This window comes from Microcebus murinus, chromosome 7 (genome assembly GCF_040939455.1).
Source record: "Microcebus murinus isolate Inina chromosome 7, M.murinus_Inina_mat1.0, whole genome shotgun sequence".
In the NCBI taxonomy this organism is placed as follows: domain Eukaryota; kingdom Metazoa; phylum Chordata; class Mammalia; order Primates; family Cheirogaleidae; genus Microcebus; species Microcebus murinus.
The window spans coordinates 23,887,211-23,905,405 of record NC_134110.1 but is presented as its reverse complement, the minus strand read 5'-3'; the positions used below and the strand labels follow the sequence as shown (position 1 = coordinate 23,905,405).

Genomic DNA, 18,195 nt, shown 5'->3' with positions numbered 1-18,195 from the left:
GTTCTCTGTTCTGTTCCACTAGTCAGTGTCCCTGTTCTTGTGCCTGTGCAAAGCAGTTTTAATTACTATAGCCTTGTAGTATAGTTTGAAATCTGGTAAATTGATACCTCCTATTTTGTTTTTATTGCCTAGGATTGATTTTGCTATACGGGGTCTTCTCTGGTTCCATACGAAGTGTAAAGTTATTTTTTATATATCTGTGAAAAATGATGATGGTATTTTGATAGGGATTGCATTGACTCTGTAGGTCACTTTGGGTAGTATAGACATTTTAACAATGTTGATTCTGCCGACCCATGAGCATGATATATTCTTCTACCTGTTTACATCCTCTGCTATTTCTTTCTTCAGTGTTTCATAGTTCTTCCTGTAGAGGTCTTTTACCTCCTTAGTTAAATATATTCCTAGGTACTTTATTTTCTTTGTTGCTATTTTGAAGGTAATTGAGTCTTTGATTTGGTTCTCACTTGCACTGTTGTTGGCATGTATGAATGCCTCTGATTCCTGTGTATTGATTTTGTATCCTGAGACTTTACCAAATTCATTTATCAGATCAAGGAGTCTCTTGGTTGAATCCTTGGGGTTTTCTAGGTATAATATCATGTCATCAGCAAAGAGTGAGAGTTTGATCTCTTCTGCTCCCATTTGGATGCCCTTAATTCCACTCTCTTGTCTGATTGCTGTAGCAAGCACCACATGTACTCTCCAGCAAATTGGTATTAATGGATCAACGCTTAAGTGGACATATAGGAATAACATTTATCAGGTGTCAGGTGGGTGGGAGGTGGGAGGGGGGCATGGGCAATATATATAACCTTAACATTTGTACCCCCATAATATGCTGAAATAAAAAAGAGAGTTAAAAATACTAATATAAGTTTCTTATATTACATCCTTACTGGATGTCTATACAGGAGTCTATTTTCAAATCATGCCATGTATATTTTACTAAAACAGTCAATAGATTCAGCTAAACACTTCATAAGAATTTGAGTTTTTCATTAGAAGAATTCAAGAAACCATTTTGGCTAGAACCATCCCCTTAGACAACCTAATGGACTATTTTGACTTGCCACGGAGATAGGCTGAAAGTGTTGTTCCTAGAAAATGATATTGGTGGGCCAGGAGTCCCTCAGCTACATCCCCCATAAATATATGTAGTTTATGAAGCTAGGAACCTTCCATCTGATGGGGAGGCCCTCTTTTGGTTGTTTTACATGCCTTAACATTTGGTCACTTAATCTGTCAGTCAAATGAGGACATTGTGGAAAATTAAGAAGACAGTGGCAGAGTGGAGCCCAAACCAAAACAATACAAAATAAGAGTTAGAGGCTGCAGTGAGCAATGATCATGCCACTGTACTCCACCCTGGGTGACAGAGCAAGACCCTGTCTCACACACACACACACACACACACACACACAAAAAAAAAAAAAAAAAAAAAAAAAAAGCCTTAGAGGGTCAAAATAGAACCAGCTCCCTACAAGAAGAAAAGGCTGCTTTTAAGCACTGTTTTGATGCAAGTGGGATGGTGGGTGGTTTTATTACTGAGAACATTAAAGAGAAGAGTCTAGGAAATTATAGAGGCATGTAAAAGCAGCAGGGGGGCCCAAATACACAAGCCTAATAAGCTTAATGAAAACATTTGCATCCTACTGTACACTGCATCTGCCTGTATGTTTTCTTAAAATCACTTCGGATTTTTCCGGTCTACACTGTTCTTATTTAATAAATCCACCTGTTACAACTCTAGTAGCAACCAGATTCTTCCCCTCAGTGCTGTGTTGTTTTACTGTGGATGCATTTAGAACCTCCTTAGTACTTTTTTTTTTAAATCTGCTCATCACTTTCTTCTTAAATTGCCTTACAATTTCTAATGGAGCAAAACTGTATGTTCCAATGAGACTCAGAATTCCTCAGGATACAGATACTTCTGCCTTTGTGGGCCATTTCCTTTAAGAAATATTGACAATTACATTTCATGACCCAGTTGGTATATAGACAAATATATTAATATTACATTTTTAAACCATTTTCTTTGACCCCAAAGTTGGTTTTTTTTTTTCTGATTTTAGAGGAAATTAAAACATTTTCATAAGACTCTAAAAGTATTGTGGACCTTTTTCTGACACATATCTGGGGTATGAATTCTATAGATAAACACAAAGTTCAAGGTAATACCCTTATTGAAGAACTAGCAGAAAAGTGGTGAATTCTAATATATGGCTATTCAAAGCATTTCATTAGCTCCACCTCACTGTAGGTTTCTTTGCCATCTGTTTATGAATGAGCTTACATAGCTCCATCTGTTGTTTAAAAGGCTGTTTTGTAGGACAACCATTGAATGTGGAGATAACTGCAAGGGATTAAGAATTTCAGATTATTGTACATTGGCAAGCCCTAAACTTTGACTGTTGATAGTAGCTTCTTGTTGTGCTGTGTCTTTAGCAATGTTGTAAGTGGTTTTAGATCTGTTATAGAAGAGGCACAAATAAAACAATTTTAGTAGGCAACAATTAATATAGTTTAAATCACTCCTTCCAACCCTCTCGGGGTCCTCTGTATGTTTTGTGTTACTTGCTGCCCCTCTACTTGTGTAAGAAGTTCCCGAGGCAGAACTGGACTACTGCTTGTGCTGTGAGATCATTACCACCTCATGTCTGTGGTCCCTTCCACCCTGGGCCCCCAATGGTTGTGCATTATCACTGTGCCTCTGACCCCCCTTTGTGGCAACAGTGTTTTATGGACACTGCAGAAAAGACCTTGAGTTCTCACCAGATGGCCAGTTTCATGAGGAGGGAGGCCTCATCTGTCCTGCTGGGAGCTCTGGAGGTGCCCACATATATTTGCTGAAGGTATAAAAGCACAAAGTAAATGAAAGAACCAAACCAACTAATGATGCTGCTGACTTATTCCCAGACAGATTAACTTCGTGAGGATTTGACTCAACAATAAAGACACCCTCAGCAGGTGACCTTGGCACATGGCACCACAGCAGGCACAGGACGCATGTGGGGAAGGAGTGGGCCCCTGCCTGGGCCCCTGTGGCTGGTCCTGACACTCTGGGGGCCACAGCTGTGATGGCCACAGCTTCTGTGCCTTGTGCAGGAGTGTCCTCTCCAGTTGTGAAGATGCATTTTTAGGAGGTCAGGGACTGATGTGTTTAAAAAACCCAATTTACCTTTAAATAGGTAGATAGTGTCACATAGTTTAGTGTTTTGACCCCTCAGTCTTTTGTCACCTGATCCCGGAGGAACACGTCAGTCCAGTGGTGAGGGCAGACCCAGCCAAGGCTGGAATCAGATGTGATAGTCTGTTTTTGTTTCCTCCTAACACATTTTGTCATTCTTGTGAGAATTGGTGGTTTGACATGAAATAAGCCTTAAACGTTTTTAGAATCATGGTGGTCGTCATGAAGCCCATGTTCTTCCTTGTATGTCATGCTGGGCTCCAGGACCTCCAGCTGAGGTCCCCATAAGCCCTGACGTGCCCCTCCCCTGCTGGGCTGGCCTGCCCCGGATCCTGACTGGGGAACTGCCGCCAGTGCAGAGGAGAGGTCTGTCTCATTCTGTTTCCCCTTTTCTTCTTCCAGGGCCTGGATTTTGCAGGATTCACGGCACACATGTTCCTGGGGATTGGCCTTGTCCTCTTGGTCTCCTTTCCTCTCCTCAGACTCCTTTACTGGAACAGAAAACTCTATAACAAGGAGCCCAGTGACATTGTTGGTGAGTGCAGGCACCTCCTCATATAGCCTAGATTTCATTACCATATATTTTTTCTCAGAGGAAGTTCTTACAAACAGGTGGCAGGTGTTATCACATGTAGAAAAGTATGTGTCATTGGGACGCTGCATGCTCAGTCAGTGACTGTCCACGTCTTCCTCCTGTACATGGTGTGTCTTCATAGGGCTTTAAAATTCGTGAGCTATGCCTCTGTAGTTTTCTGTGAAGTGTAATGTGGTAAAATGCTGGAAGTAATGGCTGCCACATACAACTCACATGTCATGGCATTCTAAAGCCACATGTATGCATCTGGAGTTGGTGCTCAATAGTAAATCCTAGTTCGAGTGTTAAGTGTGATTGCAGGTGTGGCAGCGTGATCCAGCGCAGGGGACCGTGTGCCATGTCTATGAGGCACCTGCTACTTGGACAGGGGACTGTGGCATCTTTTTTTTTTTTTCTTGAGATAGAGTCTCGCTTTGTTGCCCACGCTAGAGTGAGTGCCGTGGCGTCAGCCTAGCTCACAGCAACCTCAAACTCCTGGGCTCAAGTGGTCCTCCTGCCTCAGCCTCCCGAGTAGCTGGGACTACAGGCATGCACCACCATGCCTGGCTAATTTTTTTCTATATATATTAGTTGGCCAATTAATTCCTTTCTATTTATAGTAGAGACGGGGTCTTGCTCTTGCTCAAGCTGGTCTCGAACTCCTGAGCTCAAACAATCCATCCACCTCGGCCTCCCATAGAGCTAGGATTACAGGCGTGAGCCACCGCACCCGGCCGGGACTGTGGCATCTTAGTGCTTTGTGTTTTCCTCCCTTAAAAATTTTAATAAATGTTTTACTGAAAATGTTACTGATTCGAATATATTAGGAACAAAAAATAATTTGGGAAACAGCCAGCCTCTCTGTGGTGAGGTCCAGAATGTGGATGCTGTGCAGGTTGCCTAGGTAACAGAGGCATCAGGCCGGCTGATGAAGGCACTTCTCTTCTTTGGGGATTTTGGAGACCTGGTTTGCTCATGTCCTCAGAGCTCTTAGATTTGTGCATTTGTCTCTCACCCTGTATTGTTCTCCTGGTCTGCATTTTATAAGACCTCAGTTTCTTTGTCCTTAATAAGATAACCAGACGCCCTTTCCATGTGAACAGCTGGAGGTCTGGGCACGGTCTCGCGGGCATTCGATTTCCTCAGATGGTGACTGTCCAAGGCACCTGCCTTCCTTTCATGTGTGACTTTCATCTGATTCAGAATTTGAGTATTTTTGTTCTCAATAGGAAACCATTATATTGCGTCCCTCATCTGTTAAAACAAGCTTATTCTGAAGAAAATCTAGTCACTTTACCAGGGAAATGAAATGATAATCAGAAACTGCTATTAACTATCGTAGGCAGTATTTTAATGACCAGATGCACAAAAATTGGAGTGACCTTATGGATATAGAAATGGTACTTTAAGCACAATCAAGCAACAAGACATTCCTGGCTTGCCCCTGGGCCAAGCCCCCAGCGAAGGTGCCGCAAGTGCAGGACAAGCACCAGGCTTCCTGTTCGCAGCAGTTCCCAGGGGAGCGAGTGGGCACTGGCATTGCCCCACCAAGCAGCCATTGTGGGTGGCTGGCAGGAAGGGGGGCTGGGGACTGAATGGAACAGCCCTGGCAGCAGGGCCCTGAAAGCTTCCTGCTGGGACAGGGCCAGCCAGGTAGCACAGGTGAATTCATGTGGAGGAAGCATTGATAATCCCTCATGTCTGGTGGTCTACTGAGCAGGGATTGTGTCTTTCTTGAAAAAATAAGAATCCCAGATCCTGCTGCCCTCTTGCTATTTTATAATAGAGGGGACAATTACAAGTGGTCTCCTTCCTTCTCTGTTTGAAGAAAAATTTAATCAATATTTGCTTTTTTAAAGAATACTAGATACTTCTGGTAATAAGATGGCTTGATCCATTTTTATCATTGGCCAGTATATTAGTTTGCTAGGGCTGCTGTAACACAGTACCACAAACTGGGGGGCTTAAACAACAGAAATTGATTTCCTCACAGTTCTGGAGGCCGGAATTCTGAGCTTGAGGTGTGAGCAGGGTTGGTTCCTTCTTAGGGCTCTGAGGGAAGGATCTGCACAGGCTGCTCTCCTTGGCTTGCAGATGGCTGTATTTGTGTTCACATGGATTCTCCCGTCTGTGTGTCTGTGTCTACATTCCCCCACCCGCCCACCCACCTTTTTTTTGAGCAGAGTTTCCCTCTGTTGCCTGGGCTAGAGTACATTGGCGTCATCAGAGCTCACTGCCACCTCAAACTCCTGGGTTCAAGTGATCCTCCTGCCTCAACCTCCCTAGTAGCTAGGACTACAGGTGTGAACCATCATGCTCAGCCTTAAATTTCCCTTTTTTATAAGGATACCAGTCATATTGGATGAGGGCCCCCCCAAGGGCCTCATTTTAATTAATCACCTTTGTAAAGACCCCATCTCCAATTCTAGTCCCATTGTGAAACATTGGGGGTTAGGGCTACAACATAGGAATTTTTTTGGAGGGGCACAATTCAATCCATAACAACCAGTTAGAGGTGTCCAGAATGCTTTATAATCAAGTAGTGTATGTGAAGTAAGATAAACTAACACATGGGCTTGGCTTTCTAGTGGGAAGGATGGAAGCAGTGGAGCGCGTGAGAACGTGGCCGTGGTGGATCTCAATCTGTCCCTTCAGGCTGTGTGTGCGCAGCTGTGCCTCAGTGGGGAGCTTAACAGTTTCCCTGTGCAGTTATGCCAGCCCCTCCCCAGCCTCCTGGTGAGCAGAATGACCTGGCACAGTTGTCATGTATGCACATAACCAGACCTGCCCCCAGGAATTCTGTGTTGTTAGCTCTCCTGGAGAGTCTTATCTGAAGATGAATTTGGGATAAACAGATTTAGAAGGACAGAAAATAAATAAATCCATATACTCTATTCCTCACCGTTACTGAGAAGGAACAGAGAAAAGCTTAGAGGGAAGTAGGGAGGGAGGGACAAGCCTGGTGATGCTGGAACCTTACTGCAATGCCAATAGAGGCTATGAATCAACCCAGAACGGACTGTGTGGAGTCAGGTGACTGCTCTGGGCCACTGTTGGGCACTGGGGTCTCAAGTTTGGGGTACTTGGTAAAACTAGATGCCCAAGCTCTAGCCCAGAGATGTGGGGTTAGCAGGTCTATGGCAGTGTACAGAGCAGACTTGGTCCTGCTGCATTGAAAAAGTAACCCTAAGATCTCAATGACTTATAAAACCATGTTTTCTTCCTCATGTTGGCTTTGTGCCCCCTGTGGGCTGGCAGGGGCCCTGATCATCATCCGTTCTCAAAGCCATGAGCTGCTGGTTGCCAAGGCAGAGGACAGGGCAGGTTCACTCTGCCATCAAGTGACACAGACAGGTCCTGTCCAGTTGCAAGGGGCCAGGATGGGCCACCCTGCTAGTGCTCAGAATGGGACAGAACGTGTCTTATTCGGTGAAGAACACAAATAACCACCAGAGTCTGCCCCTCTAGTCACCAAATATTCAGCTAAGCTGCTTCTTGCTAATACTTTGTATAGAATTTTTATATCTATGCACATTAGGGATGTTGTGCAGTTTCCTTTCTTGTAATATCTTTTTTTCTTCATAGGATGAGTACAGCAGTATTAATATTTCCTTATCTTCAATTTTTTGGAAGAGTTTGTATAGAATTGCTATTACTCTTTCCTTAAATGTTTTCTAGGGCATTTAAAGGCCTGGATATTTTTTTGGGAAGGTTTTTAACTACAAATTCAAGTTCCTTCATGTGTGTATATATATTCAGGTTATCTTTTTCTCCTTGAGTGATTACTGGCAATTTATGTCTTTCAAGACATTTGTTTATTTTATCTGAGTTGTTGAATGTATTGTTATAAAGTTGTTTATAATATTCTTTCATTATCCTTTTAATGGATCTAGAATTTTTGATAATGTCACCTCTCTCATTCCTGATATTGATGGTTTGCATCTTTTTTTTTAATTAGTCTGGCTAGAGGTTTATTAATTTTATTGATCTTAAAGAACTATTAATAACTTTTGCTCATATAGATTTTCCTGTACAGTTTTTTTTCCTCTTTTAATAAAATTGGCTGAGCATGGTGGCTCATGCCTGTAATCCTATCATTGTGGGAGGCTAAAGTGGGAGGATTGCTTGAGGTCAGGAATTTAAGACCAACCTGAGCAAGAGTGAGACCACATCTCTTCTAAAAATAGAAAAATTAGCCGCATCATGGCGCACATGTGTATTCGCAGCTACCTGGGAGGCTGAGGCAAGAGGATTGTTTGAGCCCAGGTGTTTGAGGTTGCTGTGAGCTACGGTAATGTCACTGCACTCTACCCAGGTGACAGAGTGAGATTCTGTCTCAAAAATAAATAAATGTTAAAATATCTATATTATTTATTTTCCTCTGCCTACTTTGGGCTTATTTATTTTCTTTTACTAGTTTCTTAAAGTGGAGGCTAAAGTTATTGATTTTATGTGTATCTTTTTAAATATAGGCATCTTGTTCTCTAAATTTCTTTCTAAGCACTACTTTACTAGCCTTTTGGCAATTTTTATATGCTTTATTTCATTCCTATTCAGTTCAAATTACTTTATAATTTCTCTTTTGATTTCTTCTTTGATCCTTGGATATTTTAGATGTGTTATTTACTGTTCAAATATTTGGGGATTTTGCAATTACCTAATTTAATTCCACTGATAAGAGAATATACTTTATAAATCTTGAATGTTTTTAAATTTATTGAGATTTATTTTATGGCTATAGAATGTGGTCTATCTTTGTAAATATTCTGTGTCACTAGAAAAGAATACGTATTTGCTGTTGGGTGGAGTGTTCAATTATGTCAGTTATGGTAGATTAAGTCAGGTTGGCTGGTAATGCTATTCAAGTATTCTATATTCTTGCTGATTTTATGCCTACTTATTCTAGCAATTATTGAGACATGGATATAAAAGTCTCTGTGATTGTGGCTTTGTCTGTTTCCCCCTCTTTGTAATTCTATTGTTTTTTGCTTTATATACTTTGAAATTCTGTTATAAGGGTGCATAAACATTTAGGGTTGTTATTTCATCTTGATAAATTAAGATCTTTATTATTACAAAACAGGTCTTCCCTATCCCTGGTAATATTCTTTGCTCTGAAATCTATTTTGTTGTTAATATAGTAATTCCAGCTTTCTTGACTAGTGTTAGTGTGGTATAGCTTTTTCCATTATTTTACTTTTAACTGATTTGTGTCTTTAAGGTACATAGTCATATATCGTTGAGTTTTGCTTTTTTATCAAGTCTGATAATCTCTTTTTTTAAATTTCAGCATATTATGGGGGTACAAATATTTACGTTACGTATATTGATTGCCCTTTCCTCCCCTTCCCCCCTGGAGTCAGAACCTTAAGCGTGTCCATCCCCCAGACCGTGCACACCACACTCATTGTGTGTGTATATACCCATCCCCTCCTCCCCACTCCCATCTGCCCGACTCCTGATAAATGTTATTCCTATATGTCCACTTAGGTGTCTGATAATCTCTTAATTGGTATGTTTAGACTATTTATGCTTAATGTAATTAGTGATGTGGCTGAATTTAAGTGTGTGTCATCATGTTATTGTTTTATATTTGTGCTTTCTCTTTTTATTCCCCTTTCCTTCATTTTATGCCTTCTTTTGAATTAATTGAGTATTTAAATATATTTTATATTATCTTTTCTTTTGGGTGTAATTTTTTTTGGCTGTAATTCTGTTTTTAGATTTTAGTGATGATTATACCACTAACTGTGAGTGATATTACACCACATAGCACATAGTGTAAAAACTTAACACTACTATAATTCCACTTCTTTCCTTCTGGCCTGGGTTTCTTCCCTGAGGTTCCTAACTCTGAGCTAACTCCTCTAAGCTTCCCTAGCTTCCTTGGCAGCCACTACCTCCTGTGAGAGAGCATATCTCAAATGGCAGTGTCTTTGCCTATTTGAAATATGTATATGGCAACCCCAAGTAATACGGCTGGAGGTTGAATGGGAAGCTGAGGAAGATAGGGGCTAATAGAGAAGTGGAAAGTGAGATATCTGATGATGTCAGCTGGTCAGAGGTCAGAGTGGCAAAAGCACGGAGTTGAAACTTACATGGCAGGATCAGAGCTCACAATGGTGTTGGTCATTTGAGGATCTTGGGTCTTCCCTGAAGATCTTTGAGATCTTTGCCTTTATTCTACAAGCCGTAGGAAACCACTGGATGTTTGAAAGAAGGGATTTATCTATCTACCTACCTACCTACGTACCTACCTATATCTCGTCTAGGAAATGTTAAATCTAAGAAGATGATAGACGGATGGATGGATGATATGTAGATAAATAGATAGAACAAGCTGTGTTTTGTGATTAACCAGGGGTGGATTGGTAGGAAGTGACTCTGTTAAAGGTTATTAAGGAGTAAATATGAAGGGATGAGGCCTGGACAAGCTGGTGACCTAGGACAGGAACAAGTAGGCAAGGTAAGAACTATGCCAATATATCCTGACCTGCACCTGTGGCTCACACTGCCCCAGCTTTGTTTGTTTATGATGTATCTTACATCTTATATCTCTTTCTAGCCTGTTAGAAGCCTGTACTGTAATGTACCAATTAATTTTCCTCCTTTAGCATCTAGCATGGTATCTGACACCTGTTACATATCCAATAATGTAAATGTGGAAATGTAGAGAGAATGACATTGATGAGACCAAAGTGCCATTTCAATCTTGTGTACCTGGAGGGGCAATGATGTCATATAAGACTAAGGAAGTGTGGGCAGAGAGCTTTGTGGGATGGAGCTAAAGGGTCCAGCTGTGTAGCTGCAGCACAGGATTCAGAGGGATATCGAGGAGCCAGTTGGGACTGTGGTCTTAGAGCTTGGCAGACAGGCAGGGTGGGAAATGACACACGAGGTGTGGAGGAAGCCTGGGAACTGATGGGTGAGCATGTTTGGGCAAACTGAGCTCTGGGTGAAGGAAGTGAGCTCCCTTCTGGGAAAAGCCCCTTCTAACAATATTCCTTCATAATTCATATATTTCATTCCACAACTAGGAAAACAAAAGCGCACTACCTGAGCGTTAATGCATAGGTTGAGCTGAGCAGAGCAGCTTTTTGACTTGATTTGATGGGTTAGAAGGCAGGCAGGCTCTAGATGTGCATGAAGGTGGCTGAGGTTGCCTCTAGAGAGGCCACACCTGCAGAAAGGAGTCCAGGGACCTGGAAGGTCACCTTCACCAGTGCGGTGTTGGTTTCCAGTCTCTTCCAAACACAAAGACCTAGAGAGAGACCCAGCCTGCACCTGTGGGCTGGCACTGGAGCTGAACCTCCTGATGTGTAAACTCTTTAAAGATGATCAGCTACTTTGGAAAGTGGCCCTCCACTGTTATGTCTTTAGAGAATGGCTGGAAGGTCTCTGTTAGTTTGTGGATGGGTTTTTAATGATACCTTTTATGTAATGGGGTTTAGAGCACTGGATGAATTACTGGCCATGTCTGACCTTAACGCTGAAGCTGTTCCACCCGAACACACATGTCAAAGCTAGCACCGTTTCCTGTCCTGATATGGTGCTTTTGTGTTCAGAGAACGAGTTCATTGGTTTTCCTTCCCCTCTTCCTCCTCCACTTTCCCCTTCTTTTTATGTTATGGTGACCTCATAGATGGTTTAATGAGGTGTGAGACTTTTCAAAGGGAAATTATGGATCTGTTTCTCTGAAGGGGCCTTTGAGTTATACCCAAGTTCCTTTTATTTTATTAATAGTAAGCTACAAAGTATCACTATGTACTGAATGAAGACATGTTATGAATCCTAGTTCTAAAGGGTTTTCATCTTCCTGAGGCTGAGGCTTTAGAGAAAACCACATGCACACTGAAATAGATTTAATGCTCCTGTGCTCTGCCCGTTCCCTCTGTCATGAGCCCTGGCAGGCTTCACTTACAGCCTGCGTCTCTGCCTGGCTCAGCTCTGCTGTTGCAGTGGGTCTGCTACACGGTGGGCGATTAGAGGGGCCTCAAAAGGTGGTGTTTTCCCTTTTCATTGCACCCACGATGTTCTTGCTGCCTCCCAGGTCTTTGGGTCACTGCCATGCCTGGCCTCTGGCCTGGGCTGTTTGTCAAGTGCACTGGCCCCTGCTTGAACAGCTTTGGTCTTTTAATTCCATCTTTAATTCCTGTGACATGTAGTGTGGTGCATTGGACGTAAAGGGTAGTTTATGAAAATATTATGCCTTCTTTTATTCTTCTAGTGGACATTTTGAGAAACTTATATAGTGTTTTTAATGGTAAAATGGAGGTTAAATGTAAGCTTTTATGAAATATTTTAATATCTTAAGAGGCAATACATTGACACATTTCTCTCTAGTCTTCTCTATCAGAAGCTGTCTGAATTCAGTGATAGGTGGAAATTCTGCCCATCCTGTTGATTTTGGCATTTCATCAGGTGTCTACCTCTGTGGTCCCCACCTCCTGTTAGATCAGCAGCAGTATTAGATACTCACAGAGGCCTGAACCCTATTGTAAACTGCACATGCGAGGGATCTAGGTTGCATGCTGCTTATGAGAATCTAATGCCTGATGATGCTGAGGCGATGATGCTAGCACTGGGGAGCGGCTGCAAATATAGATCATCATTAGCAGAGAGGTTTGACTGCACAGAGACCATAATAAATCAGTTGCTTGCAGCATCATATCAAAATCCTATCAGGGAGTAGCAAGTGACAATTAAGCTGTATCTGGTGGCAGGTTTTATAGTGGCACGTGAGCTGATATACTTCAATTGTACAGCTGCATCTGGTGGCAGCCTTTATGGAAGAGTCTGACACTTATTTTAGTCTGCATATGCCCTGCCCATTATATTATTTACCACTTGTGTCTGCACCTTTTTCACACCCTGCACACTTGTCTCAGTCACAATTTTGGTACGCCCACAAGCTAACTTAGCAAAAATAAGTAAACAAACGTTGCTGGAGAGCTTCTTTGAAAAGGGGGAAAGACCCAATGATGAGACAGTAGAAGACTCTAAGACTGCCAACAAAATGAAATCTGCATTTAAAAGAAAATATCAAGAGTCCTACATAAATTACCGGTTCATTGCAACAGGTGATTCACATTCTCCAAGCCCACCTTGTATAATATGTGGCGACTGGCTAACCAACGAAGCCATGAAACCTTCAAAACTGCTTCGCCACATGGAGACCAAGCACCCTGCATTGAAAGTCAAGCCTTTGGAGTTTTTCAAAAGGAAAAAAACATGAACACAAAGAACAGAAGCAATTATTGAAGGCCACCATTTCATGAAACGTGTCTGCACTGAGAGCATCATTCTTAGTGACTAACCACGTTACTAAAGCTAAGAAGCACTTTACTATTGGTGAAGAGTTGATCCTGCCTGCTGTTAAGGACATTTGCTGTGAACTTTTAGGAGAGGCTGCAGTTCAGAAGGTTGCACGTGCTCCTCTTTCAGCTAGCATCATAACTAGACAAATTGATGAAATAGCAGAGGATATTGAGGCACAATTGGTTTTTTTTTTTTGTTTTTTTTATTTCGGCACATTATAGGGATACAGATTTTAAGGTTTCAATAAATGCCCATTTCCCCCCTCCCCCCACAAGTCTGAGTCTCCATCATGACCATCCCCCAGATGGTGCACATCTCACTCATTATGTATGTATATACCCGCCCCCCTCCCCCCTCCCCCCTCCCCCCTCCCACCTGCCCAATACCCTATTACTGTAGTACCTATGTGTCCACTTAGGTGCTACTCAGTTAATACCAGTTTGCTGGAGAATATATCTGGTGCTTGTTTTTCCATTCTTGGGATACTTCACTTAGTAGTATGGGTTCCAGCTCTAACCAGGAAAATATAAGATGTGCTATGTCACCATTGTTTCTTAGAGCTGAATAGTGCTCCATGGTATACATATACCACATTTTATTAATCCATTCTTGGATTGATGGGCACTTGGGCTGTTTCCACAGCCTTGCAATTATGAATTGTGCTGCTATAAACATTCGAGTGCAGGTGTCTTTTTTGTAGAGTGTCATTGGATCATTTGGGTAGATGCCCAGCAATGGGATTGCTGGATCAAATGGTAGATTCACTTGTATCGCTTTAAGCTATCTCCATATTGCTTTCCACAGAGGTTGAACTAGTTTGGACTCCCACCAGCAGTGTAGGAGTGTTCCTCTCTCTCTGCATCTACGCCAGGATTTATTGTTTGGAGATTTTTTGATAAAGGCCATTCTCACTGGGGTTAAGTGATATCTCATTGTGGTTTTGATTTGCATTTCCCTGATGATTAGGGATGTTGAGCATTTTTTCATATGTTTGTTGGCTATTCTTCTGTCTTCTTTAGAAAAATTTCTGTTCAAGTCCTTTGCCCACTTTTTAATGGGGTTATTTGATTTTTTCTTCCTGATTTTCGTGAGTTCTAAGTGTATTCTAGTTATCAGTCCCTTATCGGATGCATAGGATGCAAAAATTTTCTCCCATTCTGTAGGTTGTCTGTTTACTTTCATGAGTATTTCTTTGGCTGTGCAGAAGCTTTTTAGTTTGATCATGTCCCAGTTATTTATTTTTGTTGCTGCTGTGATTGCCTTTGGGGACTTCTTCATAAACTCTTCGCCCAGGCCGATGTTTGGAGAGTGTTTCCAACTTTTTCCTCTAGAGTTCTAATAGTTTCATACCTTAGGTTTAAGTCTGTTATCCAGCGTGAGTTGGTTTTTGTGAGAGGTGAAAGGTGTGGGTCCTGTTTTAGCCTTCTACAGGTGGCTATCCAGTTTTCCCAGCACCATTTATTGAAAAGGGATTCTTTCCCCCAGCATATGTTTTTGTCTGCTTTGTCAAAGATTAGATGGCTATATGAGGATGGTTTTATATCAGGATTCTCAGATCTGTTCCACTGGTCAATATTCCTATTTTTGTGCCAATACCATATTGATTTAATTACTACAGCTTTGTAGTATAGTTTGATATCTGGCATATTAATGCCTCCCATTTTGTTTTTGTTGCCTAGAATTGCTCTTGATATTCGGAGTCTTCTTTGGTTCCATACGAAGCGTAAAATTATTTTTTCTATATCAGTGAAGTATGCTGATGGGATTTTAATAGGTATTGCATTGAATCTGTAGATCAGTTTGGGTAGTATAGACATTTTGATGATATTGAGTCTGCCGATCCACGAGCATGGTATGGATTTCCATCTGTTTACATCCTCTGCTATTTCCTTCCTCAGTGTTTCATAGTTCTCCCTGTAGAGGTCTTCTACCTCCTTGGTTAAGGATACTCCTAGGTACTTTAATTTCTTTGTTGCTATTGTGAAGGGAATTGAGTCTTTGATTTGGTTCTCAATTAGATTGTTGTTGGCGTATATGAATGCCTCTGATTTCTGTGTATTGATTTTGTATCCTGAGACTTGACTAAATTCATTGATCAGTTCCAGGAGTTTCTTGGTTGAATCTTTGGGGTTTTCTAGATACAATATCATATCATCAGCAAACAGTGAAAGTTTGATCTCTTCTGCCCCTATTTGGATACCTTTGATTCCATTTTCCTGTCTGATTGCTGTAGCCAAGACCTCCAGCACTATGTTGAACAGAAGTGGAGATAGTGGGCAGCCTTATCTGGTTCCAGTTCTAAGTGGGAATGATTTCAATTTTTCCCCATTCAGTATGATGTTGGCTATGGGTCTGTCATATATGTCTTGTATCATTTTTAGGTATGTCCCTTCTATGCCTATTTTCTTAAGTGTTCGTATCATGAAAGGGTGTTGAATTTTGTCAAAAGCTTTTTCTGCATCTATTGAAAGAATCATGTGGTCTTTGTTTTTGCTTCTGTTTATGTGGTGAATTGCATCGATAGATTTACGTATGTTGAAACATCCCTGCATCCCTGGGATGAAGCCCACTTGGTCATGGTGTAATATTTTTTTGATAAGTGTCTGGATTCGGTTAGCTAAGATTTTGTTGAAAATTTTTGCATCTATATTCATTAGGGATATTGGTCTGTAGTTTTCTTTTTTTGTTGCATCCTTTCCTGGTTTTGGTATCAGAGTAATATTCGCTTCATAAAAGGTGTCGGGGAGGTTTCCGTTTTACTCGATGTTGTGGAATAGTTTCTGCAAGATAGGTACTAGTTCTTCTTTGTAAGTGTGGTAAAATTCAGGTGTGAAGCCATCTGGACCGGGACTTTTCTTTTTAGGGAGTTTTTTTTTTTTTTTTTTTTTTTTTTTGAGACAGAGTCTCACTTTGTTGTCCAGGCTAGAGTGAGTGCCGTGGCGTCAGCCTAGCTCACAGCAACCTCAAACTCCTGGGCTCAAGCGATCCTCCTGCCTCAGCCTCCCGAGTAGCTGGGACTACAGGCATGCGCCACCATGCCCGGCTTATTTTTTATATATATATCAGTTGGCCAATTAATTTCTTTCTATTTATAGTAGAGACGGGGTCTCGCTCTTGCTCAGGCTGGTTTTGAACTCCTGACCTTGAGCAATCCGCCCGCCTCGGCCTCCCAAGAGCTAGGATTACAGGCGTGAGCCACAGCGCCCGGCCTTAGGGAGATTTTTAATTGCTGTTTCTATTTCAGCTGTTGAGATTGGTCTGTTCAGGGAATCTATTTCTTCCTGGTTGAGCCTAGGGAAGCTGTGTGTTTCTAGAAATTTGTCCATTTCCTCCACATTTTCCAGTTTGTGTGCATAAAGATTTTTGTAGTATTCATAAATTGTATCTTGTATCTCTTTGGGATCAGTTGTGATATCTCCTTTTTTGTTCCTGATGGAACTTATTAGAGATTTCTCTTTTCTGCTTTTCGTTAGCTTAGCCAATGGTGTGTCAATTTTGTTTATTTTTTCAAAGAACCAACTTTTTGTTTTATTAATCTCCTGAATAGCTTCCCTGTTTTCAATTTCGTTTAGTTCTGATTTGATCTTGTTGATTTCACTTCTTCTGCTGGGTTTGGGTTTGGTCTGCTCTTCTTTTTCCAGCTCTTTGAGTCGTTTCATTAGATTGTCTATTTGTGATCTTCTTGTCTTTTGGTTATAGGCATTTATGGAGATAAACTTTCCTCTCAGAACTGCTTTAGCTGTGTCCCAGAGGAGTTGATAACTTGTCTCTCCATTGTCGTTTTCTTCATAGAATTTTTTTATTTCCGTCTTGATTTCTTCATTTATGAAGTAATCATTTAGTAGGAGGTTGTTTAATTTCCACGTTTTTGTGTAGAAATGTGAGTTTCTGTTAGGGTTGATTTCTAGTTTTATTCCACTGTGATCTGAGAAGGTACATGGTATGATTTCTATTTTTTTAAATTTCTTGAGATTTTCTTTGTGTCCTAGGATATGGTCAATCTTAGAGAATGTCCCGTGAGCTGATGAGAAGAACGTATATTCAGTGGATTTTGGGTAGAATGTTCTGTAAATGTCAGTCATACCCAATTGTTCTAGAGTTTTGTTTAAGTCCATTATTTCTTTATTAATTTTCTGTTTGGAGGATCTGTCTCGTGCCGTCAGTGGGGTGTTGAAATCTCCGGTGATAATGGAGTTGCTATTAATCCATTTGCTTAGATCCAGTAAGGTTTGATTTATGAATCTGGGTGCACCTAAGTTGGGTGCATATATATTTAAAATTGTTATCTCTTCTTGTTGAAGTGTGCCCTTCACCATTATATAATGACCCTCTTTGTCTTTCACTACTTTTGTTGGTTTAAAAACTAAATCGTCTGAAATTAGAACTGCCACACCAGCATTCTTTTGGCTTCTATTTGCATGGAATATTGATCTCCACCCTTTTATTTTTAGTCTATATGCATCCTTGCAGGTTAGATGTGTTTCCTGAAGACAGCATATACTTGGCCTGTATTTTCTTATCCATTCAGCCAGCCTATGTCTCTTGAGTGGAGAGTTTAAGCCATTCACATTTATTGAGAGAATTGATAGGTAAGGTAGATTACTGATCATTCTGTTGGGTTGGATGTTGTTGCTATGATTTCTGTCTTGAGCCATTGTAATATCTGGCCTTTAATATCTTTGGGTTTTGGTTGTTTTTATATTCGTGGGTTATTATTATGATGTTCCATGCGTAATGCTCTTTTAAGTACTTCTTGTAGGGCTGGTCTTGTCTTGGTGAATTATCTGAGACTTTGCTTGTCTGAGAATGTTTTTATTTCTCCTTCATATACGAAGCTTAGTTTTGCAGGGAATAATATTCTAGGCTGGGCATTGTTTTGTTTCAAAAGAGTGAGAATGGGGCCCCAGTCTCTCCTTGCTTGTAAAGTCTCATTAGAGAAGTCTGATGTTATTCAAATTTTCTTTGCCTTGTATGTTACTTGCTTCTTTTGTCTTACAGCTCTTAGAAGGGCCCCTTTAGTTGATATTTTGGTCAGTCTGATGACTGCATGTCGTGACGTCTTCCTGTTTGCGTTGAATCTCCCAGGGGTCCTCTGAGCTTCTTGAACATCTTC

At 41.1% G+C, this 18,195-nt stretch overlaps 1 protein-coding gene across 1 annotated transcript in view; it reads left to right on the top strand.

The window, feature by feature from the left end:
- The window catches only part of OCA2 (OCA2 melanosomal transmembrane protein), a 270,600-nt gene that overhangs the window by 85,355 nt on the left and 167,050 nt on the right, over positions 1-18,195 (top strand). The window contains exon 14 of the mRNA XM_020289059.2: positions 3,593-3,725. Coding sequence (XP_020144648.2) covers positions 3,593-3,725 — 133 coding nt within the window. The remainder of the gene's footprint in view (positions 1-3,592; positions 3,726-18,195) is intronic.